General features: G+C 39.7%; 3 protein-coding genes across 10 annotated transcripts in view; 1 reads left to right on the top strand and 2 right to left on the bottom strand.

Moving 5' to 3' along the window:
- Positions 1-7,536, top strand: part of LOC118818670 (calcium/calmodulin-dependent 3',5'-cyclic nucleotide phosphodiesterase 1A-like) — a 64,938-nt gene extending 57,402 nt beyond the window's left edge. Inside the window, exons 14-17 of one of the 3 annotated variants that reach the window (XM_036585964.1) lie at positions 388-548; positions 704-1,075; positions 1,924-1,986; positions 3,148-6,799. In XM_036585964.1, the coding sequence (XP_036441857.1) occupies positions 388-548; positions 704-1,075; positions 1,924-1,986; positions 3,148-3,242 (691 nt within the window). In that variant the 3' untranslated portion in view covers positions 3,243-6,799. Of the gene's footprint in view, positions 1-387; positions 549-703; positions 1,076-1,923; positions 1,987-3,147; positions 6,800-7,202 lie in introns of those variants that run through there. The other 2 variants (XM_036585975.1, XM_036585958.1) reach the window with 2 other exon arrangements.
- Positions 7,537-7,783: 247 nt separating this feature from the next.
- ppp1r17 (protein phosphatase 1 regulatory subunit 17) lies at positions 7,784-8,968 on the bottom strand. Of its 2 annotated transcripts, XM_036585998.1 has the most exons (4): positions 8,924-8,968; positions 8,522-8,592; positions 8,119-8,241; positions 7,784-8,018 (listed from the first exon to the last, which is right to left on the bottom strand). In XM_036585998.1, exons 2-4 carry the CDS (start codon positions 8,589-8,591, stop codon positions 7,948-7,950), a joined length of 264 nt encoding a protein of 87 aa, XP_036441891.1. In that variant the 5' UTR covers position 8,592; positions 8,924-8,968; the 3' UTR covers positions 7,784-7,947. The 2 variants fall into 2 exon arrangements, with proteins under 2 accessions (XP_036441891.1, XP_036441880.1); XM_036585987.1 differs by lacking the exon at positions 8,924-8,968 and having other exon boundaries at positions 8,522-8,693.
- A 2,602-nt stretch (positions 8,969-11,570) lies between these two features.
- itprid1 (ITPR interacting domain containing 1) lies at positions 11,571-24,555 on the bottom strand. 5 transcript variants are annotated; one of them, XM_036586040.1, is made up of 18 exons: positions 24,416-24,555; positions 22,661-22,825; positions 22,403-22,454; positions 22,151-22,188; positions 21,527-21,583; positions 20,121-20,169; positions 19,269-19,346; positions 18,676-18,878; positions 17,917-18,410; positions 17,304-17,364; positions 16,601-16,743; positions 15,481-15,903; positions 14,365-15,390; positions 13,665-13,792; positions 12,543-12,654; positions 12,091-12,342; positions 11,965-12,007; positions 11,571-11,810 (listed from the first exon to the last, which is right to left on the bottom strand). In XM_036586040.1, exons 2-17 carry the CDS (start codon positions 22,797-22,799, stop codon positions 11,969-11,971), a joined length of 3,294 nt encoding a protein of 1,097 aa, XP_036441933.1. In that variant the 5' UTR covers positions 22,800-22,825; positions 24,416-24,555; the 3' UTR covers positions 11,571-11,810; positions 11,965-11,968. The 5 variants fall into 5 exon arrangements, with proteins under 5 accessions (XP_036441933.1, XP_036441942.1, XP_036441923.1 ...); XM_036586030.1 differs by having other exon boundaries at positions 11,573-11,810; positions 14,365-15,903; positions 22,403-22,451; XM_036586021.1 differs by having other exon boundaries at positions 11,576-11,810; positions 14,365-15,903; positions 22,661-22,828.
- Between the last annotated feature and the right edge of the window lie 2,094 nt (positions 24,556-26,649).

A 26,649-nucleotide genomic window follows, 5' to 3' on the forward strand; every position in this document is an offset into this window, starting at 1 on the left:
TACTTTGTACATACACTCATGGTGCTCCCCTTCCATTGACTAATAAGGCAGAGGGTAGCTGGCAAATTGTGTATAGCAACAGATGGGCTATAGTCAATAGTTGTAAACCTACAAAGTGCACCTATATGTAAGATGTACATGATAAAACAGCCAATGAGTGTAGATACAAGGTAGACGTATCGAACAAACAGGCAACTCAGTGTACGTCAGGCACACGGGACTTAGCTACTAGGCTAGCAGTACTCTAATGGTGTAATCAATATAGAGATTGATTACATTAAGATAATTTGAAACAATTAAATTGACTGAAATAAATAATTCACAAAAATAACAATGAAAGACATGTTCATGAAAATTTTGTGTGCATGTGTCACTTTACATCCACAGCTTGAATAACATCCCATCAGATGGCAAGCGTCCCACCGTGAAGAGCACAGGCTCAGAGGGCAGCACCTCCCTTCTTAGTGTCGACTTCAAGAACTTCAAGGCAACCTGGAATGAGGAGGTGCAGCAGAACAGAGAGAAGTGGAAAGCTCAGGCAGCCAAAGGTGACCATACCAAAGCCCAGGCTAGTGAAGACTCACTTAGGTGGCAGCATCTACTGGGTTGAATGTTTCAGTTTAGAGATTACCTGGCCTGATGGTGTTCTGGAAACAAATACATTGGTGCATTAGGTTTATATGCGGCTTGTTCTCTCTTGTAGACCTAGAGGAGAAGGCCAAGAAGGAGGCAGAAGAGAAAGCCAAGCAGGAGGAGGCTGAGGGAAAACAGAACAGCGAGGAACATGCGGACACAGAGAAAAGAGACACAACACAGGACAAAGACAAGACTGAGAAAGAGGCAAAAGACACATCACCCGCTGAACGAGACAAAGACAGCAAATTGGAGCCAATGAACTCCACCAAGGCTAAAGCAGACAAGAAGGAGCCCACAGAGAAGCAGCCCAAAGAGGCAGAGGGCAATAAGGACCCAGGGGGGGCAAATGGAACTAAAGCAGGGCCTGTTAATGAAGGGGTGGATTCAAAGGAGCCTGACACCAGCAGTGATACAGACAACAGCCAGCAAGTTCAAAACGGTACGTGAAGTTACACATCTTCCCTGATCTAAATCTCTTTGAGATACTGTGTTTCTAAGCATCAGATCTAGAGTCATATGCAAAAGTTTGTGCTCCTTTGGTTAAATTATGTTTTGTTGATTTTCTAAGTGAAAATAAATGAACACATCCTCTACAGATAACACATTTCTGCACATTTTATTGCACTGTTTATTTCCTTAATTTAACATATTGGGAAAAACTAATAAACAAAATGTGGCCTGTGTGAAAGCCACATTTAATATTTTATGCCTTATTTTTACCAATATGATAAAGCCAGCAAATTTGCAGAAAAAAAATGAGGATGTGTTTACTTATTTTCCTTAGAAAATCAATAAGACATGTAAACTGACTTAGGGTGTGCTGACTTTTGCATACGACTGTAAGTATATTTATTGTTTATTTGATAGTGTAAGCAGCCCTTAACAATTCATAATGAATGACCAATAGAAATGGCCAAAAAAAACAAAATCTCATTACTTTAACTTACATTGAAAGTTAAGAATGTTTTCTTTCCTTCTACTGTAGTTACCAGCTTAAAGGTTTTCCTATGAAAGTGATTTGATGGTTGTGACATACTAAAACATGCTAACACACTTAAAACCCCATACATGTAATATGACTAATGATGGTTGTCATGTCTTTTTGGTGTTTGCACTTCATAGTGTAGCAAATAGTACAGGATTCTTCTGGATCAGGATGACAGATGGTTTGTACTGTCGAGGGTGTTTGTCTCACCTTTTGAGGCAGGAACAGTATTGTGTCAGAGTGAGGACAGTGTACAGTGGTCAGTATGTTCTGTAGTGACCTGTGTCTTATCTGAATGTCAGGGGAGGTGCCAGAGGAGCTGGACTCACCTGACAGTGATGACAGTGACACAAAGAGCTCTGACGGTAACACTAACACATTCTTCATCCCCTTATGAGTAGGGTGACCAGATATTCCATGGTTGAATAGTGGGCAGGGGAGTCGGGAGGGCAATGGAGGGTCACACAAATATAACTACATTTATTAGACTACATCTTTTTCATCTTACTCCTTTCTTTCACATAGGGTAGGTGGTGCACAGACCTACTTTTTGTAAACAGGGGCACATATAGGTTACAGGTTACTGCTCTGACATATGAACAGAAACAGAAAACCCTTAACAGAGCTGAGAAAGATCTTTTCTTGAAAATGTAAATCTTTCTAAAGGTCTTCATTCAATGAACACAAATGTCTTTAGACGTCAGGCTGTCATTTCTTCCTACATTGATTAAAAATCCTATCTTAGCGAGGTTAGCTTCTTGGAGTGTACTATCTCACTAGGTGCATTTTTATCAGGACCTATGATTGGCCAGGAGTTGATCTTACTGGTGATTATGCATATACTGCATGTGTTGTGTGCATTATTATTCTACACAATGTTCTAACAATGAACAAAGTGTTCTCTGAAATACAGCACAGATAAACCTTTTTGAGAGTAAGCCAGAACCACTAGAATAAAGCTAAAAAAAGAAACTATCCTGGGGAAATGTGGGACATCTGGTCACCTTATTTATGAGACAGCATCACACAGGTTCTCCACAAACATCAAGAGCAGAAGATCTCAAAATGTTTTAGCTGAGATGTAAGCAGCCAGTCATCTAAGCAAAGGAAGGAATGCTTTGACTTTTACCTGCTTTGTCATGGTGGAGAAACCTGTGTGATGTTACTGGTGGCATGTTCAGTCAGGTCATCCCCCTCCATCTACATGCTTGAAGGTATTCTGATGACAATTCCGCATGGTGCTCAGTTTGTTCACACAGTGTAGGATAGTCCAACCTCATTACCATCTACAAAACAGCAAGATCCATTCCCTGATGTGACAAGTACATGTTCAAGCTCATTAAAATGTGTTTGTAATACAATAACACCTCAATTTGTTGACCATTATGTGTGTTTCTATTATCATGGTATGCAACTCACAGCATCCTAATGACACTCCTATCATCTCCATCTCACTTCTCCACCCAGGGACTCAGGAGCAGGGGCTCATGCCATTAAATGTGCCATATATCTCCTTATTTCCACAGATGCCGATGAGGAGCACAGCAGTCACGAAAGCTCATCCACCTCTCTAGCAGCCAGTGCGCTTGCTGCAGCCGCCTCAGCACCTGATGCACACTAATCACTCTTTAATTCCCCAACAAGGACTCCGACATCTGAGCAAGCCTGCACCTTGGCTCCATCTGGTGGCCACACTGATGCTTTTGGAATGCATTTTTCCTCTTTTTCCCTTCCTTTTGGGATTTTATTTGCAAAAGGACTTTCTTTTTTTTTCTTTTTTGTTTTTTTGTTTTTTTGGTGTTGCCTAATTGTTCCTTGCTTTTACCGATGTGTCTTTATGGCTTCGTTGTTGGGCCTGGCATTGCGATGAGACTTGAAAGGGCACAGCATGGAGACCTTTTCATACTGTTAACCCAGTACAGGGTCATGTTAGCCAGCGTGTGTTGCCATAGATGCAGGGAGAGTCTGTTAGTGCTGAAGCCAGAAGGGAGCATATGGCAGCCTGGCCATCATGGTTTCCTCCCCAGCTGAGCTCTCCCTGGAGATGATACACACACAGCCCACTGCCCAGCCTTCAGCTCTATAGCTGCACGTGCCCCAGAGCTCTGTAGACACTGGCCAGAGAAGGGGGACAGACAGAGAGCCTGGAACAGACACACAGTCAGCTCGACTGGGCTTCACTCCCCACTGTAAGCCTCTTTCCATGGCAGAACCCACAGCTGAATGTTAATATTCATGTGGAAGAACAATTTGAAGAATGTCTGTTTATTTTTTTTTTTTTGTTATTATTATTATTAGTATTATTATTATTATTGCTTGTACTGAACTACTGGGTTTATATGCATTGAGATCTGTAAATATGCTGGTCAAGACTTCACTAGTTTACATTTTACATTTGACAGTGGAAATGTTTTCTCTTTTTTAGATGATTTTCTGAGGGGACATTTGGTCATCTGATGAATCATGCAACATTGCCTATATAATGCTACTTCCATCATAAAACATTCATTTTTGTTTTTATTTTGCTCTAACTGTAATAAGCTCAGTTTGTAAGACTGAAAATGTATAAACTTGACAGATGCCATTCAGTTGACATTACCACTTCTATTTTGCCAAAATAATTTAGACTTAGATGGTACAATCTATATTGCTGTGAACGTAGGTTGACTAGAGAGAGATATTTTAATATATTCAGCAGGGCAATCTGACCTCAAAATATAATGACCGAACTTGTGGCCATGTGTCCATGTCTCTGGTATGGTAGGCTACATTGGATAATGCTGTACAAGCTGCAATGCCTATAGCCTTTTGCTCCACCCCTAGCTGTTATAATTTTCAGTTGATCAGGACTTGTAATATAATAGATGTACTTTCTGATTTGAACAGTCAGTTGTATTTTTTGAACATTCTGTATGTATTTACTGTATATAGAGAGGGAAATATTATTTATAAACAACCGTGTACAGGTATAGTCATAATTTTGAACATTGCAGTCAACGATGAACATTAGACTTTTTATGCCATGGATGGTTTGCATCATTGCAAATTCATTCTCTTTCACCAGGTATGTTTGATTTAATTGGGATTTGGGAGGGATGCAACTTTCTTTTTTTTATTTTCATGTGCTTGGAGATGCTTCTCCAATCTTCCTCAGACTGTTTTATTATGTTACAACCGTATGACGCAATTAATCAAATCTTTGAGCACATGAGCTGCCAACACTTCTGCTCTTTTACACCCAAGCCATAATGATTGAGTTTTTTTTTGTTTTCTCTTGAATTTAATATCTCGTTGTGTAAAGTCTAAGCAGCCTTTCTAAATACCATACTGACAAATTCATGCATTGAGGATACTGTCTATTAGGAACAAGTAAAAATTATCCGTACTAAAGGTGACTGTAATTCAAAGCACATACTAATGGTGCTGGGTATTAAGATGTAAGTAAAGTGGAGCAGTACCAGAATTAATGGGGGCAGTCTAATCTAAAAAAAAAAAAGCAAATATTTTAAAAGATACCCCCGGACAGCACAAATGCCATACATACCATATATGCCATAAAAGTGTTTCTTTTTGGTTTCTTTCTTTTCTTTTCTTTTATTGGTAGGGTATTTTGAATAGCTAACAAAATCACTGTGTGAAATATTGTTGCCTTGACCAAAGAGATAGATTGTTATTTTGATTATTTAATTGTTCCCAAACTAGCACAAACCATGATAGAACATGAATCAGAAGAGTCATGACATACTGTGCAAGTCTTTATTTTTATGAAGGTTATTATGCTTAAAAAATAATTGTTGCCTTAAATCCATCATTTTATTGCACCACTGACATGTGATCCTTCTGGACCTCAGTGTAGTATCGGGTGTTTCTTTTCAGTTCGTCTTGGAGAGAAGTTCTTCAATAGAATGTTTACTGGTTGTTAGACTTATTTCTATGCCACCCTTTGTATCTATTGCGTGTTATGAGTACAAATATTCTGCTTAATTTCTATCTGTGTGCTCAGTGATTAGCCATGTTAAATCTGATTAGCAGGTGACCGTGCATCAGAGCAGCCATTGCCATCAAGCTTTTTTTTCTGTCTGTGACAGTCTATAATATGGTCAAATCTAAATGTAAGCTTTGTAGTGAACACACATCTAATTGTTCTTGGCCCATTGACAGTTCTGCTGATATTAAATGTGAGTGAAATCATTTTTCCTCATATCCTGACACCAGCAAACTTAAACGGTTGAAGTAGAGCTGGACATCATTTTGAATTGGTGACATTTATGCTCAGTGTTGCTGCTGTAATTGAATGGCTAATACAAACACTCTGTTTCTCTTGACTCTAACGGTCATTTTAGAGTAGTATTACATTGAGTGGGGAGATGAGTGCAGCACGGCTAGGCCTGTGTTAACTGCAAAGCATGTGAAGCATGTTTCTGTTTGCTTACAAACCACTAGCGCCACCAGAGATCAGTTACAATAAGCAGCGTCAGTTAAATATTCAAGAAGAAATGTTGTCAAGTCTAAAACAGCAGTAAATATGGTACAGTAAAATATTGCCTTAATGAATTTCTGTTCTTAGTTCTGCTTTGTACTAGCAAACTGCCAGATGTTTAGAAAAATTTTAAATTCATATGTATGTTACATGTCTGTCAACCGCTTTGTTTTGGTCATAGCTCTGTTTTCCACTTTAGACGTAAGAGCAAATTCTCTCAAACTGAAAAAGGGGATTGATCTGTAATAGAAACTAGATCAGCTTAGTGTCAAAAATGAAGGGTGGACTAAAAAAAAGTATCAAGGTCAGATTTGTTTAATTAACAGGATGTTTTATAGCTCAGTGCCATAAACTATAAGTTGTCTTGTGCACTGCACTGTTAGACATAGTACATTTTTTCTGATGTTCCTTGATGTTCCTGCCCAACATTTGTTTTTCATATTCATTTGTTCTATACTGTTTTGTGCACTCTTCCCAAGATTTTATGATATACAATTATGCATTTATGTGTGTCTTTGTGAGGTTGACACCTAATCATACATTTACACTCCTCCTTGTTGTCCTGTTCAAACCCTTTCTTTTGTTATTAAGGGAGGAAAATGATCACAAACCAAGAGAGACGTGGTGGTGTGATCGCATTTGTTCCGATGCTCCATTATTGCACTGTTGTGACAATAAATCTGAACTCAAAGGGCTCAGATGATGGCTCTGTGTCTTTATTTAGCTACTTTAGTGCTGGATTCCTGTATCTTTTGTCTGTTTCTGTGCATAGCATGGTGAGATATATGGGGCAACGGCAGAAAATCTGACCATAAACTAGAAAGACTTAAAACTTTATACTGATGCTGTCATATCAAAACCTCATCACTTCATTTTTTAATACTAGTTGGAAAAACCAGCTGCCCTTTACATTGTATGGACATTTCATGATTAACAGACTGATTATCCAAAATGATTTGGAATCCTATTGCATTAATTTACATTAAAGTTGAGAGCTAAGTGCAAAGTCACCATAGCGGTTTTGTAGTGACAGCGACAAAATACTTCATGCATCACAGATAAATCCTCTTTTGTCTAACCTGGAGCTCTTATGTGTTGCAGGTGTGAAGAAGAGGTACCTAATCCGTTACACTAAGAGACCCAGCTACTGTGCCAGTTCTTACCCACTGCCCAGGCAGAGGGGAGTCGAGAGCAAGCTTACTGATGCACGGAGCAAAGCCATGCATCTACAATGCATTTCTCTGAGACGCGGGAGGTGACCCCACACAAAGCAGCAGGATGTCAACTGTCTTATATGTGCTAATATATTTACAAGGCCATTCAGATCCATAACAAAGAAATGTATAATGTATAAGTTGGACCGCTTTACCGCCGCCATAAAGCTCTTAACACACACACGCACATACACAGTACATATATATATATATATATATATATATATATATATATACTATATACATATATATATATATATATACACACACATACATACACACATACACACTTGAAAACACATTTGCTGCCCTTTATATTGATTTCTTGAACAAATGGACCAATCAAAATGGAAAATTTAGAAACAGTTTTTCCTTTACCCATAAAGGTTTTGTTACAACAGGGAGGATTTAGCCCATCAAATATGCATTTTGTTACAACATTCATAATAAAAACTCTTCAACAAAACATTTTTGCAGAAAATTTGTATTTCTATGTCATAAATCTCTGAGACATGGAAAAGTAACCACAAAATTTCAAAAGATTCATTACGACAGATGTGAACACATGCAGAAGGCGATAAAATGTAAAATAAATATGATGCATACAACACTTTCAAAGTCTAAAAATACATCTATTTCTTTGCCTCCTTTTCTTCATCCTCCAAGTGAATCAAGCGTGGTTCTCCTTTCATTAACCTTACCCCTGGAGGGAAAAGGGTCAAAAATAGCACTTGTATTACAATACCATGTAGAATAAGTGAAGAAAACTGGTGAGTTTGGTAGAAGATAAAGAAAAAGTGTACCTGGTATGAGTGGAGGGGAGTTAAGGACAGGCGTGTCTTTCCTGCGTGGCTTCTTTTGTCCCAGTTCGTCCTGCTGATTGTCCTCAGTGCTGTGCTTCTGTCTGTCCATCTCACTGCCCTCATCTGTAGGGACACGGAGAGGCAAGAGGACTTTAGGATAATGTACTCAAAGACAACAAATACTGCTTCCACACCCACAGACAAGGGCTGGTGTGTAAGAGTTAGCTCGCCATCTGTCTCAGCCTTTGTGCTTCTCAATGAATCCGTCTCCCATTCCAACACATTCTCGCTTTGTTTTTTTCCGCTTCTTTCTTCAAAATACTCAGGTTTTACCTAAAATAGTTACCAATACTTGAGACAAGCAAACAGAATGTCATGTGTATGTACACACACTGTTACTTACAGGGATGCTCTTGCGTGGCAAGTCTGTGCTCTGCTGTCTCCGAGAGTGACCTCACACAGCCTGCAGACATGCTGACAGTTTGTTCACATATCAGATAACAGCACTCTCTCTCTCCCTCTGACTGCACCCACATCCATTATTTAGGCCCCAGTCAGTAGACTGGACTTTCACATACATGCATATATGCACACTTCGAAAGCACTATCACAAAAATGACCTTAAGACAATGGTATTATTGGTTAGTTATAATAATGTTCTAAAGAAACACTTTTCATAATAAGAAAGTAAAAATAGAGAATGAAGTTGATATTTTGATGTTAATAACTAAATCTAAATCCTAAATGTATATGCCAAACACTGACCATACAAAGACTGTATGATGAAAGAGAGAGCAAAACTTACCCCAGCAGTGAAGAGACGGAGACAGAGCAGAAGAGACTGAAAGGCCACTTCAAAGAGAGGGGTTATGTAGCATGGAGGAGGGGCTCTTAGTGACAGTTGTCACGGCGACAGAAGCCCTTATGATGTGTCGTGTATGAATATCAAAGAGTCCCTAATTAACCTATTTCAACAGTTTGAATTGCTATTTCAACATGTTAAGCTGAGTGGACCTTTAGAAAAAGCAGGGAGCATGGGGGAGGGGTTGGGGGGAGCGTGGACCTAGAGTGACGTAAAGGGAATGAATAGCAGGAAAAAATGCTTGAAAGATGTACAACGCGTTACGTAAAAGTAACTAAAATAGACATCTCTTTCACCGCAACACAGTCTCCCATCACTGTGTATTAGTAAATTTATCAACGGAACTCTTAAGATGAAGATAAGTGTATATAAATTTAATGGAGAATCTAAATCATCCATCAAGAGCACAATGAAGAGAATACTGAAGAGGAAATGTAATGATGGAAAGTATAATAATAAAAGATCAGCTAACATGTTTGTGCATTGTTTGCATATAACAAAGGGACAGCAGAGTGGAGTTTGGAACAGGGAGAAAGCTTTGATGTCTGATACAGCACTGAGATGTGAATGGTATTTACTCCTCTTCAGTGAAGTGTGTGTGTGGAGTGGTTCTGAATACGTCATCTTATAAATAATAAGAGAGGTTTTTTGAATAGAACAATAAAATCTGCTTTCAAAATCTGTTTGGTAGATTAAAATCCAATAATAATAATTATTATTATCATCATTATTATTATTATTAATTATTAATTATTATTATTATTAGTAGTAGTAGAAGTAGTAGTAGAGGTAGTATTAGAAGAAGAAAAAGAAGAAGATGATTTGCAATCCTAAAAAAGGCAGAATAGTAGGGGTGGGAATCTCTAGGCACCTCACGATTCGATTACGATTCAAAAGGCTGCGATGCGACTATAAAACGATTATTGATGTATCTCAATGCATCTTTTTCTTCTATATAGCATTTATATTTTCTCATTGTGAGCTCAAGTTTCGAGTTGAAGTTTCAAGTTTATTTGTCATTTGAACATGTCAACATTTATGCATTGAAATGCTTGTGGTGAGGCTCAGCTAATCACTCTACAGAAAGTAAATAAGTAAAAATAAAAATACAAGAAAAATCAACTGAAATATATTAAACATACACAAAATATATATAGAATGTAGAGACAATATACATTTTAAAGTGACTAAGTGACTCGGTGTTATTGTTATTTAAAGTGACTTGGTACTTTTAAAGCAAAGTATTTGTAACGATCCATAATGAATTTACTTCCAATATCTTTTTTAATAAAACAAATGGAAGTGATGTGGCAAGTAAACTAGACGGCTCTCATTCAGTGATTGAGAACCAGCGTGCAGACTGCAAGTCACATAGCAGCGATGCGTTATTCGCATTTATAAGCAGCGCAGTTGGTTTCCTGGTCCGTTAAATCTGCAACGAGAGACTGCCACACACTAAAAAGTGGCGAAGCTGAAGTCAGCTTCTCTTTCGAATTCTCCCGTTCCACCTTGGAACGGGTAAAATCGAACAAGCTTCTATAAAGCATTAGAAAGAAAAACATTTCTATAATTTTGCGTATGTACTGTATATAAATATATTTATAAATATACACTGTATATTTATAAGTATACCATATGTAAAGTTGCAAATATTGTGACTTTCTTGCTGTTTCAGTGCGGTTAGCCACTTTCTCATGATTAAGAATGAACAGAATTCATGAAGAAAAGCTGGATACCATTTTAATATTGTCATCATAAGCATGGACCAGATCAGTTAGCTGCTGCTCCAGCAACACTGCCTGTTTGACAGCTGTCCTCAGCTGGAGAAGCTGGAGAATAAGAAGCGACTTCAGCCTCGTAAAACAGTCGAACGTTGAGAGACATTTAACTGATCTACTTCTGAGGAAAAGTTTTGGGAGGAAAGTGGCTATAGCTAAAGCTTAAAGCGCAGCAAAGTAAATCTGTGTTTTCGTTTATATTGTTTAGCCTATACTAGGACATTATCACGTACTGAGACATACTGGACATTAAATGTTGTGGCTCCCAAGGGCGTTTGATTTTTGTTGAAAGGACAAAATGGCTCTTCTTATCATTTGTGTTGTGACTTCTGATCTAACCTGGCTTTAATGCAGAGGGAGCCGGTCGGATTTCTGGCTCATCCAGTTGTGTTTTTGTTATATGCCGCCACAGACTGTCCGGGCGCTGCAATTCCACACTTCCAAGTTCCGCCTTTTGCGTTCCGTCAACATTACGTTATAAATTAAATATTTAGAAAATCGATTTTTGACATTTGTGAATCGATTCAGATTCGTTCACATGCGCATCGCGATGCATCTAAGAATTGATTTTTTCCCACACCCCTACAGAATCGGGTAAATTCTTTTTTGTTACACATAAGCATGACTACATAACGTAATCATAACTTCAGTTACCAGAAGAAAAAGGTAAAAAAAAAAAAAGTTGATTGAAATTTCTGATGATGGGTTACACAGCCTACTTTGCGTGGGGCTTTTAGACCGGATGCATGTAAGGTTCAAAAATTTTGATCCATTTAATTTGTGTGAGATCAACCAAAAAATTTTGAGCTTATTTCATATTTTAAAGGGCGACCCATGTGGACAATGTGCACAATATCAGAACAGAAATGGTGTTCGTTTTTTACGTTGAATGTTCTTTATTGGTCGTAAAGATTTACAGCATGTCTCAGTGCATTACACTAAAAAAATAAATCAATTCATAAAATATTTTAAAATAGAAAACAAAATTAAACTGTAACTCCAAAATACTACACCACGGTGCAAATATTCTCTTCACTCTTGACACTGAGGAACTGAAAAAGAAAAAGAAAGCAATTAAAATAATATTTCTTTCATGTGAATTAAATTCTAAAAATGATTAAAAACGTTTATCATTAAAGTTAAGAGAATCACTGAAGCTGCACTGAACATTTAGCAAGTGAGAGAATTTATTTCACTGACACTAACCTTTTCATTCCAATGAGTCATTGCTGATGGATACATCCTTTAACTGAAAAAAAAGAGAGCAGTGAAAAGCTATTCAAGAAGGTTGATACAAATCACAGTCATCTGAAAAGAGAATGGGGGGCTTACACTTTTGATAAACCCCACAAAGTCCAGCTTGTCAGCCTTGCTGCCAGGGCTCCATTCATCATGGTGGGTGAGATTTGCATCTTTGGTGGCTTGCTGAAAGAGGCATGACTGTGTGGTGTCCATCATGGGCAGCAAGGAGCACTGAATGGCCACACTTCTCATGGAGATGTGGGCTGAGTGAGGTGTGTCAGAAGGAGTAATCTGCAACTGGGAGCACAACTGAGACTGCTCATCCAAAAGCCTGTTCAGCTTCTATAAAGCATTGGAAAGAAAAACATTTCTATAATTTTGCGTATGTACTGTATATAAATATATTTATAAATATACGCTGTATATTTATAAGTATACCATATGTAAAGTTGCAAATATTGTGACTTTCTTGCTGTTTCAGTGCGGTTAGCCACTTTCTCATGATTAAGAATGAACAGAATTCATGAAGAAAAGCTGGATACCATTTTAATATTGTCATCATAAGCATGGACCAGATCAGTTAGCTGCTGCTCCAGCAACACTGCTTCCTGTTTGACAGCTGTCCTCAGTTCCAACACATCCTGCACCTCTGCCCTGTAAGAGGAGAACACTTAACACCTAACTCCTTTTAACAGTAGCCATGAGACTGGATTTCTACCTGTTTTGGAGGTCTGCCAGTTAAATTATGGTTTTTTTTTTTAATAACACTAATTGAATATATTTAGACAGAAATTATTTTGACTTGGAACTGGATTTTTATCTTCGTAAGTGCGCAAACAAGTCAACATTTATAAAAATGTTTTTACTGTGTTCCTTTTTTATTGTGGCAGTTGAACATGAGCTGCAGTTGTGCAGTCCATGGAGAGGTGCAAATTGTTTTCACACCAGGTGGTTCTCACCCCTCCCTTTCACCCCGCATTGCTCACTAGCAGCTCAACACAACATCACAACATTTCACACACAGAGAGCTAACAGTGTTTTGGTTACGGGAAAATCTTTTATTTTATTGAATTAATGAAAAATATCCAAGTTGATTCCATTCCATCAGCAGAATGCCTACTAGGGGTTCTGCAGAAAGAGGCTAAAGACACCCTGAAATGTATACTACATAAAAATTAACAAGTAATCTGTCTTAAGTAACCAGTTGTAAATAAATATGTTTCCATTATTGCTTATAAATCTGCCAAGGTTTCATATAACCATAAGTTCCAGCCAGTATCATTTAAAAGATCCCAGAAATTGCACAAAAAAAGAAAGTCAGAAAGTGAAGAGCTACGTGTAAATCAAATGTATTCTATTATTTTTGTAATTGTACTTATTGTTTTACATTACATGTGCATTACATATTTTGCATATTCTACTTTTTACTATTAAAACCTGAAATCAAAATTGACCTTTTCTGCTGGTTTGTTCACTGGTCATATTAAGCACAATCCATCACATTTTTTGCGTGTACTCAGAACATCATCTTTGTTTTGAACTTAACACTGTCCACCAGCAGGTGGGGAAAAATCACATTAACTATTAATATAAGGTTAACCTTTCTTTTTCAGTCCAGTGGCATATGTCTGAGAAGAATGGCAGTGCTACCATACAGTACTAACCTGTGCGCATCTGACAAAGAGCTGAGCACTGACGTCTGCTCTTCTTCCAGCCTCTCCTCGATCTCTGATAACACCCGCCGGAACTTCCTCATACATCTCATCATGCCCTCCAATTCATCCAAAGAATACTGCAAAAAGAGAGAGGACAGAGTAAGACCGCGTGTCAACCACTTAAAGCTCATGCTCTTCTGTGTGTTAGCAAAGGGAGCTTTTATTGAGTGCGTTTACAAGTGAGGGTGAGTGAGCTTTGGAGTCTATGCGAGTGCTGTAGGGACTGCAGAAGTGGCCAGACATCTCTGATCCTGTCCATAACGCATGCAAATAGGCCATTCAAATGCAAATCAAATGCATTTATCAAAACCAACCCTTTAGACCTTTTAATCAGCACTAGCCTTAGAAAAGAGAATAGTTTTTTTTTCCTATTTTTTCTCTCCCTGAAGGAGACTCACAAAATTAGGGTGACCAAAAATCAACACAATGGATGCTGCTCTGATGCTGTAATCAAAGAAACAAGGGAGATTTTAAACTGCTTTGAGAGGGACTAGGGAAATGGAAGCAGATCCTCGACTAAATTGATTTTTGTCTGCCTCAACGCATCAAGTTACCCCAAATTACATTGGAGGAAATGTGAGCTTTGCAGCTTGTCTCATAAATTTGCCCTTGGGTTGGCAATCTATCTCAAAGCTATAATGTAACTCACTGGCAGACTGAAGGCTGTGTGCAGCTGGCCCATGGTGCCGGAGTGCTGCTTATGACCACTCTTGTTCTTGCAGCAGCAGCCACAGTTGTGGTCACAGGAGCAGCAGCACTGAGCGCCGGCCCACAGCGCCCCCTCCCAACGCCTGTCCTCATCGTATGACGTACCCATGTCCAAAGACGTGGAGCGCAACCGGAAATTCTGGAGGCCTCTAGAGCTCTCCTGAGAACGCTGGGGTGATGGGGTCACTAGTTGAGATGGTGTGGGGGTGGTGGGACCGCTGAGAGGGTCTGAAGGGTTGTCCACATCTGAATGGACCCTATGGGAGAAGGACTGTCTTCCATGTTGGGTGCTGCTAGGGGAGGTGGGCCCTAGGGAAGGGCTGTGGCTAAGGCTTCCTCTCAGGGAACTCTGGGAAACAGAGGCCAGGGAGGAGCGCATCTGTACAGAGACGGAACGTCCAGAGTACAGAGCCCCACTGTTTGTCTTATTGGCTTCTGTAGAGGAAGCTACTTCAGGTTCTGTAATGTCAGAGGGAGATGACCCTGTGTTAAAAAGAGGATAGTCTGATTTTAGTACCTTCATCCAAGAATCACCTTCTGGAACCACATCAGGAGGTGGATTTGGTGAGTTCTGTGCTCTGGTACTTTCTCCTGTGTAATTTTCAGTAATGTCCTTTTTTTCAACACTCACGTCTACCAAACAGTCTACTCGATCAGTGTCTTGTGATGTAATATTTTCTCTAATACAGTCTTTAGCAATGTCCTTCTGTGCAAGATTCACATCCATCAAACAGCTTACTTGGCCAGTGTCATATGATGAGGTACTTTCTTCAACACAGTCTTCAGCAATGTCCTTCTGGGTAATATTCATATCTACCAAACCGACTACTCGACCAGTGTCCTGTGATGTGGTACTTTCTCTAGTATAGTATTCAGCAGTGTCCTTCTGCACAACATTTGCATTTACCAAACCGTCTACTTTACCAGTGTCCTGTAATCTTGTTTCTCCAATATTTTCATCAGCAATGTCCTTCTGGGCAACATTCATGTCTACTAAACAATCTACTTGATCAGTGTCCTGTGATGTGGTACTTTCCTCAACATAGTCTTCAGCAATGTCCTTCTGGGCAACATTCATGTCTACTAAACAATCTACTTGATCAGTGTCCTGTGATGTGGTACTTTCCTCAACATAGTCTTCAGCAATGTCCTTCTGGCCAACATTCATACCTACCAAACAATCTACTTGACCACTATCCTGTGATGTGGTACTTTCCTCAACACAGTTATCAGCAACATTCATGTCTATCCGATCAGTGTCCTGCAAATAACTTTCTGTAGCACCTTCTTCACTCATCACTAGCTTGCTGTGGGTCATTTCCTTCAAAGAATCGATGTTTGAGTGTGGTTCACAGGATTCAGTTTGTTCAAGCAGACTCTCAGAGGAACTCTGGGGATCTGAAGAGTGGAACTCTGTCTCCTCCTGCTCCACACTCTTCTGCTGGCTGTCTGTACTATCTCCCGACATGGCATTCAGAACCTGCACACACAAGCACATCCTCTCTAGGTAAGGAATAAATCAATAGATGTTCATACATAGATAATTTAGTTGATCACATGATTCTAAATACAGTTGATCACATGATTCTAATCCACATTCTTGAAAACTAGGTAGGCATAGTTTTAGGCATTCTCAGGTGCAGTTTTAGAATGGTTTACATAATATTTAATGAATAGTCAGTTCTTGGTTTCACTGCTAAATCATTTATCAAAAATGGTAACATTCCTTGTGGAGTTCCACAAGGTTCATTTTTAGGGCAGTTTCTCTCTTTGTACATGTTACCTCTAGCTAATGTCATCAGGAAATATATGACATTTCATAGCTAGGCTGATGACATACGATTATAAATTTTCATTCCTTCTGAAAGTCAAGACAGGCTTACCAGTTGTGTGTCAGATATTTCTCAGTGGATGTTGCAAATTGTTGCAAAAACTACAACTAAATCGAGAAGAAAATAAACATAATGACTCTAAATTTTGCTGCTAAAGACTGATGCTAAAATTCAGAGAAAGCTACTTTGTAATAAACTGTGCCTTTTGCTTTGTATTCCAAATCTGAAATATTAAACCTGGGAGTAATTTTATCGAACTGAGTTGGTGTGAGGTCAGATATACATACCTTTACACCTACATGACACATTTCTTAACCCTCCAGTTGCAACGGTAAATGCTCTTACCTTCATTAGCTCAGGTCCGGGGCTGGGGTGCTGAGAAAATGCAGGAACAATTGGCTCCTCCAGAAACCCACTGCTGTCTGATTGACAACTATTCGTCCTCAGCACACATGAACTGACCCGGGAGAGGCACGATCGTTCGTTACCTACACAATCCACAACAGCAACTGTCTGAAAGTGACCATTGTTTCCATAGTATAATGGAGCGTAATGACACCTCATTCAAAATAACCTCAGGGAGATAAGCCTAAATAAACACATACCATTAATGCTTCTGCACAGCGACAATGCCTGTCCTCTGCTCAAAGAAGCAATAGAAACTTTGAGCAAGCCTAAACTGATGTCCATATGAAAATGATATAACCATATCAATGTAAGATTTGCATTTTATCAAAGCTGTACTGCTCCACATTAAATTATCCTTTAAAATAAAATGACATCATGTACTAATTCAGGCTTTTTAAGAAACTATGACTATGCTTTTAGGAAAACTTTTATTTTTAGACATTAGTCATTATTAGACACACAGGTAAACACACACATACACACACAAAAAAAAAATACTGAGAACTAGGATGCAAAACAACTTGGAGAAACATATGCCCTGATGCCCAGTAGAGGGTGCTATGAAACAACATCAACTGATTGGAACAGTTCACAAAGCGAACTTATAAAAAGACATTAGGACATGTTCCAGCACACATACCTGAGTGGTCAGTGGGGCTAGTGCAACTCCCTGCTATGCTTCCCTCGTCAAAGCTCTGGATCTGAGGAGGAAAACAAACAACTCAGTTGGAGGAAAATCTTTCTCTTTGATAGTTCCTAAACTCTGGAATAGTGTGTCAGAACATATTACAAATGCACACCAGTAACATAGTGTAGACAACAGAAGCCATTTCAAGATGTTTTATTCAATATTTCATGTTTTTTGGAAAACAGTAAGAAGTTATTAAATGATAACTGATAAGTTCAAGTTTCAGTTCATTCTTAGTGTTTCACAGCTTTCTCAGTCATTATGGAATCATCTATAGTTCTGTTCATAATTCTGGACACATTAACATATCTTTTTTTCACAGCTTCCTATTTATTAGTTTAAATCTGTGAAGTTGTAGAGTAGTAGCAGTAGTAAACTGAAAACTGTGATGTTAAACTTTTGAACTGTGATCCCAAACTTTTGAACTGTAGTGCCATTTCTTGTATTCCACAGTCAAGTTTTTAAATCCAGATTAAAGACACTTTTATACAGGCTAACACATTGGGTACATTTTTTTTCATTTATTGTCTTTATTCTAATTCTAAGCAGAGCCATAACACTTCACCTCTTCCAGCTCAAAAGACTCTGCAGGCTCGCCTGGACTCCTTTGTGTGGAGGCTATGTTGTGTGGCTCTCTGGCTCCCCTCTGACTGCTACTCTGGCACTGAGGCAGAGGGGTGGTCAGGGTGGGTTCTGCTGTTTCTGGGACAGAGCTTTGCTCCTCTACCAGCGGGCTGAGGCTGGCACTGTCAGGGAGACACTGCCTGGCACGCTTTACAGGGCTTCGCTTGTCATGTGGAGGATCTGCAGGTAGATCTGGGATAGAGGACGGGCCTGTCAGCGGAGGGGAGAGCGGCTGGTGGTCTTGGGCAGCGGGCGCTTGGCTCAAGGACTTCTTGGAGGCTTTGCGTAGCAGCATTCCAACCCGTTTCCTCCTCTCTTTGGTTTCTGCTGAGACTGGGGCTTCTCCTGGCTTTTCTGCAACCTGAGCAGAGCCTCCAACCAGGGAATTGAAGGCTGTAGTGACCTGCTGTAGCACCTCTAGCTGTCTGAACCGGTCTTTGATACAGAAACAGTAAGAGAGAGAGAGAGAGAGAGAGGCAATAGAGATGAAGACAAAGTCCATTTCTTTATACATCACAAATGTAAAACAGTCAGTTCAAACATACACCAGTTATCAGCCCTTCACCACACTGTAACTATCCAGGAAATGAATGGACAATTTTACTTTTAGCTGGAGGGAGAAAAACTGCCCATTCTCAAAATAGGCATTGCATGCAACAGAAGTCATGCAATTATCTAAAGAAATGAAGTGGTTGCTCACTGCTGACGTCTGGATTCTCAATGTCCATGCGGTTCTTCTGTGCTTCCAGGAACAGCTGGATGTTGATGCCACGAGCCTTGGACTGATGGTTGATGAAGCGGGCTGGGATCCTCACTGTAATGTCCGGTTCCTCTGCACCAAAGCCCAGGTCCAGCAGCAGCTCCTCTGGGTCATCCTGCCACAGGTTCAGCACATCCATGACACTACAAGAGAAAAGTCACCAAGTTATGAGCTTATTTGGCATTAAAAATTATCTTTAAACAAAAAAAATACAAAATAATTTGCTTGTTACCTACTATTGCTTTACTATTTACTATTTGCATTTTTATTGTTAAGTTTTGACCAAGTTGTTGTCTCTAATGTAGGCTAATGGTTGATGTACATTGTTAAGTTATTGTAGCTGAGTCGTGGGTATAAATTTGTGTAAGTAGTGATAAAAGGCCTCCAGTAGAGATAATAAAGGGCCTAGTCACCATGGGCCCCCTCCCCCACACCACAGGGCCTAGTGCTTTTGCCCCAGGTACAAATCCTAAATTATGGCATTTACATAGACCTCCTCCAAAAAAACTGATAAGTAAATCAAAGACAGATACCTCAGTGGCCCAGAATGGGTTGAAAATGCTGATGTCAAGCTGCTCCACCTGGGCAAAGGAGGTCTTGCTATAGAGGACCTGAAGTGTGAGGAAACCATGATGCCACATTAGAGAATCCAGCCACAGAAGTGTAACTGCTTGGCGTTTACATTCTGCCACTACTCATCACAACCATAAATCATGTTTCCAATCCCACCCTTTTCCAAACATGTCTCATATCTTCCCCAGCAAACCTCATGCAAACCAACTCAGTGGCCAAGAAGGAGGCAGGTCAACTGAGTGTGTATATTTGCATGGAAAATATGAGTCATTGGTTGCTGACAGGTGTCTAAATACCTGCCCCATCCAGTACATGCATCACACATCACATGACCCTCATGACCCTCCCTTAATGTAATACTGATGTGCACTTCGATTAGGGCAAGTGTCCCCAACTCTGTGCATGGAGTAGCCTTGCACTGCTAATTTTAGAATTTTTTTCTGCTTGTTAATAAGCTGATGAGTTGACTAATGTTTCTTGGGAGCAGAAAACATATCAAAATGCAAAGTACAAGTGCTTGAGAACCAGGACTGGGAAACACTGCGACACAGTAAATATTTTTAGCCTACTTTGATTGCATGCTGTTTGATGCCGAATGCTTTTATAAACATGGATATTTACAATAATTTTATTAGGAGCTACCCATTTCTTATGGAAGAAAACATTCAATCTAGGCAATATTAAAACATGTAACTCTAACCAACAAATATGCAAAATGAGAACACACAGACAGGAATTTCCATTGTTCTCATGGCTAGATTACATTTCTATAATGTTTACCTTAAAAAAGGAAACAGATGAGAGAACCTTACCTTAGAAATCCTTGTGCTGTCCTTATAGCAGGTTTACCATATAAAGATGCTGTTTTGGAAAAAGGCAGAAAAGAGAAGAGGTCATTTTGAACCGACACATTAGCCTGCGGCAATAAAACATGCTCAAGAACTCTCTCTGGTAGCTGTCATCAACATTAGGGCAGTACAACAGTAGCTATATTAGGAAAGCATTCTTCTTGTTGTTTTCTTTTGGCTGTCCTCTCATACCGAACCATCAAGGTTTTTCCTTCATCTCTCTTTGGCATAATGTCAAGGACAAAGTGAGACCGAGTGTCTTCTCATTTGAGCATCTCCAATGCAGGCCTCTCCTATTATGTCTCCTCTCCTTCTGCCAAAGCATTAGATGTGTTTGATTCGGCAGAGCGCTGGCATTCCGGTCCATTCCAGTGTTTCATTCCCTTCCTAAGACTCATGATCTTCTTGGCTGCCATTGTATAATCGCAGCTCCAGATCCATAAATGAGGCAATGCTTGACAGTGGACAAAATAGCCCATACGCCCAGAAAGATCCAGAAAAATTCACAGTGGATGTTTCCTGCTGCCTTAACAGAAAAGAAGAAAGCCTCTGAGGAGACATCTAGAGTGAAGACAACAACTAGTACATAACAATGAAAACCAATCCATGCAGGGTGGAAACTGACTGTCTTGATATGCCTTCTGTTAGGTCTGCACAGATACCAATGCACAGAGGACAAAAAAAGCTGCTAGACAAGGTCCACTAAAGCTCCATGGTCCTTGTATGTTGTGTTCCACAGACCGCAGTAGCGCTAACTCCTCTCCACAAGCAGAATGAGTTTTCTACATCGATTGTGGAGGAACACCATGCCACCTATCTCCGATCTCTCCATTCACACTAAATTCACAAATGCTTTTTCTGCCTTACCTTATTCCATCCCTTCTTTACGTCATTCTGTAAGTTGCACTTGGAATAAGCATTTCGTCTCTTCACTCAGGCAGAGACGAGTGACAGTGGGGGACTGGTGTTCCTCACACTGTGACGGTGTTTGGACAAGAGCAGAGTGTTCTTCTCAGTTGTGTTAAACATCCAGTCATGGAAGAAAGGCTTAACGGTGTCTCCCTGAACCTTTCCTCCTGCCCCAGCCCTCTCCCTCTCTCCATCTACCAGAAGAAGCTGACTACGCGTGAACACAGTGCACACATCCTAGAACTGTGCCAATCTAATTCCCTCCAACATAAATAAACTTGTACTGGGAAAGAATTCTAGTCTGTGTGTTCACCACTTTGAGAGCTAAAATAATAGACCTTGAGGCATATTTCAGATAAATCATTGATGTGTTTAAAACCAAGAGTCCTGTTTCAGCCCAGTATTTGCTTTATCTAAACTTGTGCTCATCACCTGAACAATACAAAACAGAATAGGTTTACCTTCTGTGCCCAGCGCCAAGTCATCTTCAGAACTCGCATTCCTCTTGAGAGGCCGAACTATAAGCAGAGTGGCATTGTTTATTCTACAGCTTATACAAAACCAATTACAGTGTAAACCAACAGTCAGACGATTTAAATCCAGGAGTCAACCATTTTATGTACAATACAACCTACATATAGCTGCTCAGGAAAAAAGATTTAAACTGATTGCACCTACCTCCTTAGTATCCTAGGTATTTTTCCCCCTTATCTCTAATCACACCAGGGGCACTATAAACTAGACTATATTTATGACATCATGCAGAGCGACTAAGACTAAACCTGGACGTTTAGTGCTGATAAAGCAGATTAGATCAAGTTACAGAGTAAAGTTTGCAGCCCTGGATTGCTGCAGGACTACTTTGCATGTTGTTTGACTGGATCAGGCATGAAGAGCCACTGCCCATCGGGTGGCTTCTGGGAAGAGCTGCAAAACCCCTTCTCAAGTAAAATGTGTTTATAAGTGTACTTTCAGAGAATGATACTAGTAATACTTCACTTTCTCATCTCACAAAGCAAAATTAGTCTACACTAAACATGCCAGAAGTTATAGGACACTTCAAGCAATGTCAAGTAAACACTTACCAGGGGTGTCCTGGACAACATCTGGTTTAGCGTCTTCCCTGAAGAAGTAAGTCACAAGTTAAAAAGGCTTGAAAACATCCACTTCTACGTCTATCTGTCTTTAAATCTAATCAGGAAACTAAGTAGTGGAATGAAAGTACGGACTTACACACAGTGATACATTGATAAATCATGTCTCATTTGCCAAACTTCAAGTTGTTGGTGCATTTGAAAAGGAAATTAATTCTGCTGCATAGGTGAATCAGTACTCACTCAGTGATCGAAATGAGCCACTGCTGAATGCTGTCTTTAGTACATTTTTCTGCTGAGAAGAGAGAATAAAATAGCTGAATACTAAAGCTCTCTTTCCGTTCTCAGTGTCCCCTGTTCTGTTTTATTTCATTTTGTCCCACTTAAAGGTTACTGGCCTATCTCTCTATGACAGACAAATTCAACATGACATGACTTACGTTCATAGAATCAAGCAGTGTATTACTGTGACAACACAACACTGTTTCTGATGGGCCATACCTCCATTGGGGCTGATGAGTGGGTGAGTAGCTGCAACGTCATTCATCCCACTCCACCTGCTTCTGCAGGCCAATAGTCTGGCCCTTTTATCAGCCACATGATCAACAGCCATCTCTGCAGTCACAAAATCCAGCCGCATCAACACACCTCGCAACACACTCGCCTCTGCTTGAGTAAACAGAAAGGGAAAGACAGATGCAAATGTGGCAGATCAGCGTTAAGCAGAAGTCACAGGGCAGCATTTCCTGCAATGCTCAGAACGGTCATCGTTTCCTGCCACAGTGCTTATCAGGGTCAAGCAGCCAGAGTGAAGTGAAGATTCTTCAGAGGGATATTACTCAAGGTTAAGCTCTGAAACTTACAAGATAGCAGCTGTTTGTCATTGTGGTACTGTACTCAAAGACAGTGGCATAACTAGTGGCAGAGCATGTGGGGGCCACCTCATTGTCTTTATTCAACACCTTATATCACTAATGTAATTTTACACTTAATGATGAGATTTTATTTGTATATTTCCAGTGATTACAATTGAGCATCACATTACATAAGCTTACATTACATTAACACCAGCTTTGCTGAGACAGCAACAGCAAGTCAACAAGCAATTAACTGTCATTTTTGTATTCATGGAAAGTCTTATCTATATATCTGTCTGTCTATCTATCTATCTATCTATCTATCTATGGACTTTACACATACAAGACATATCAATGCTATATTATGAGCAATACCATTTATTTAGAGAAGGTCATTCTACAGAAACGTCCATTTTTGTGTCCCTAGTGTTTACAGATATATTACACTTGAAAAACATGTTAGGGTTACAATTTATTTATATTTTAAAATAAGTTATTTTACACCTTCTTGAGCCATCGATTTAGCAATATTGTTTTTTAAATCAATTATATAGAATTCCAAGCACCACAGAAGTGCTCGTCCTCACAGTCATGTGTAAAGGCTGAGTGCCATATTTTGAGGTATTCTTAGGTAATTGTGAAAAAATAGAATACAAATGGATTAAATTCCATATTTTATTGGATATTCCAGGATTGACAACATGTGGTTTGATGCTCTGTAGCAGCCATTTTGTAAAATGCATTTTTCATTAAAAGTGTCACTGGTGTTACTGTCTCTGGTGTTACCTTTCTTATGTGTAACACCAGTGAGGATTGGTAACACCAGTGACTCCTATGGATAGATAAAAAAGTAGACGTTCCTGTAGATTGACCCAGAAATAAAAAAGTGTTTTCCATTATATGTCACACATTAGCTCTAGAAGAGGAAAAGAAGATGTTACTCCCTACATTCCCTATTCCGTTTATAACTAGGAACGCTAATTTAGCCGCAAACTCAAAACACAGCAACAAAGTTGCAGCAGCGGATTCTTGTGTCGTGTTTAAGGTCGAATAACACGTATAAAGGAGTCCAAGCGTTGTCATTGTAGTCACTCTGTACAAAAAAGGTTAGCCTTCTTTTATCTTTAAAACCTTTAAAAGCAAGCATACTGTTCTGGGTGTAAACTTAACATAGCTAGATCTCCACACTTCTAATGAGATTGACGTGATTTGAAATGCAAGATTCAACCTTTTCAAGCTTACTGCATCCATTTTACCAGTGAACGTACGTTGTGAGCCATCAAACAAGGGAATAAGCATGTAAGAATAAGCATGAATTACAGTATAGGCTCTAATTGCTCTGGCAGTGTGGCTGCGGGAAAGCTGAACTAGTCAGTCAGGAGTGCCGAGGTAAACTCACCTTATCTCGTGTCCACAGTGTTTCACATAACGCTTAACTAGTAGTTCCAATGAGAGCTTTAAACTGTTAGTCTACACAACCCCATGGCTGTGTTTACTGTTGCTTACTTACTTCCTGCTTTGGGAAAAAGCCAATGTCACGGTTTATAATTTGGCCTCGCGCCCACAAGAAATCTATGCAAATGAGATGACCAAAAAAAAAAAAGAAAGAAGGAAAAAAAAGTCTCTGGAGTTCCAAGGACCCTGCATGTTTGTGAGGCAGCTTATTCTTCGACAAGGAGGAGTTGATATGTCAGAAAACGGAATACAGCTAAACTAGTCTAGTTCACAATTTTTATTTTTATCTGTACTTATTCACTCACTCATTTACTTAACCACTTACTTGTTTAATATAAAATATTATATTTGTATGCTATGTATTTTATTATTATTTATTTTTGCCGTAGTGTGAGTGGGTTAAGAGGTTAAAAGCGAGTGTTTTATTGCGCGTCTTGCTGTGCTGCATTTCCACCAGCAGATGTCACTGAAAGACCGCTGGGAAATTCACTGACTCGCAGTGAACCTCACACGAAAGAATGTATCACCTGCGCTGGATTTGTATAGAAAACAAAGCGTTTTTTTCTTCAGAAGTGACAAAGGGTGAAAATACGAGGGTCTAAATCCTATTCGTTCTGTAAATAGCTGTAACTTACTGTATTGGTAAAAATATTGCTGCACCATTTGTCATTTAATGCTTTGAATCATTGACTCTGTGTGAATAAACACATATTTTAAGCCCGTGTGCAGAATCTGAACACATCTTTTAACACAAATATTCCTACTCCCACACTGAAAATGAACTGTGATGGAGCAACCCTGCTCTCAGTTGTAGTCTTCTCTGAGCCCAGGTTTGCCCTCAAAACTGTTTTCAGTGTTTGCATGAATACATCTAGTACTTTACACTGGTTTACACTGGTTTCTGTGTTCTGTTCCAACAAAAGTACCACCTCTCTCTAAAACATATGCGAGGAAAACAAAAGCACAGAATAATTAAGCAGCATTCGATGGAATTTGTTTATAATGGTACACATTCTTGACGTGACATGAATATTTGAACAGCCAGCAACTGCTAATTTAATCATTCAACATCTGTTACGATTACTTCAGCTTCCACACCAAGCTTTGTATAAAGGCATTAAGCTATAGGAGAGAGTCTTAGTGTGCACAGACAGAGGAAAACTAGTCCATGACTATGCGCTAACCTTAGTTTCAAACATGATTCTCTTCATTTTTGTGCATTTTTTTTGCCTGTTCATTTCTATTTTAGTTGTTTGATTCATTTGACTCCAAATGGTTTCCTTCTCAGTGAAATTATGACCCTGATGTGTCCTTGTGTTGAATTGTCAGGTAATTTCTTCATCTATTTTTCCCCCAGTACACCATGAGCTTTTTCAGTTCAGTTTATTCATCAAGTTTATATATCCATTACATATCATGACTACCATTTTGAAAATATCATGTGTGACTATGTGTGGGTTTGTCGTCCATTTGTGGCCAGTTGTCAAAGATCTGTGCAGCAAGGAGGTGGTGGTGGTGGTGGTGGTTTTGAACATTGCGTTGTGTTCTCACTGGTTTTGGACAAGGCCTCATACAGCCTGTCTGTGGGTGGGATGCACAGACCCTGGCGAGGCTGCCGGGTGGTCACGGGGTCCAGACCATGACTAATACAGACCCCAACCAGGCTGACCAGATGGGGCCATCAGATTGGCTGTGAAGAGGAGCAGGCCAACATTTCAGTAGAGGCAATAACAAACGCAGAGCAATGGCAATGTTACTGTTACATAATTGCTTTGCTCAAGTCACAGCCTTCAAAGTGGATACGCATATAGGTGCTAGAGATGTCTCCGCACACGATGGCCATGACCATGCACAAGCCATTATTGTCCTGGAAATGAGGGTTTGTTCTGAACAGAAAATGACAGGGTTCTCATAAAAATGTCTACACATCCTTATACATGTTTTATTCTGCACCGAATTCTCACATGCTACGCTCTCAGTCATTCTTTCAGAGTATTTACTGGGTGTGCTGTGGCTGGTCAGATTAGCTGAGCCATCAGAGGGCAAGCAGGCAGGCAGCCATGTTGCCAGAGCCTTGTTTTCCACTGAATTCACAGGACCCACAGAGGGAAGGAGAGAGGAGATGAAATTAGGGCCTAAGTGGGGACAGCTGCCTGCTGAAACCAAGGACATTTAGGC

This window comes from Colossoma macropomum, unplaced genomic scaffold (assembly GCF_904425465.1).
Source record: "Colossoma macropomum unplaced genomic scaffold, Colossoma_macropomum, whole genome shotgun sequence".
Classification (NCBI taxonomy): domain Eukaryota; kingdom Metazoa; phylum Chordata; class Actinopteri; order Characiformes; family Serrasalmidae; genus Colossoma; species Colossoma macropomum.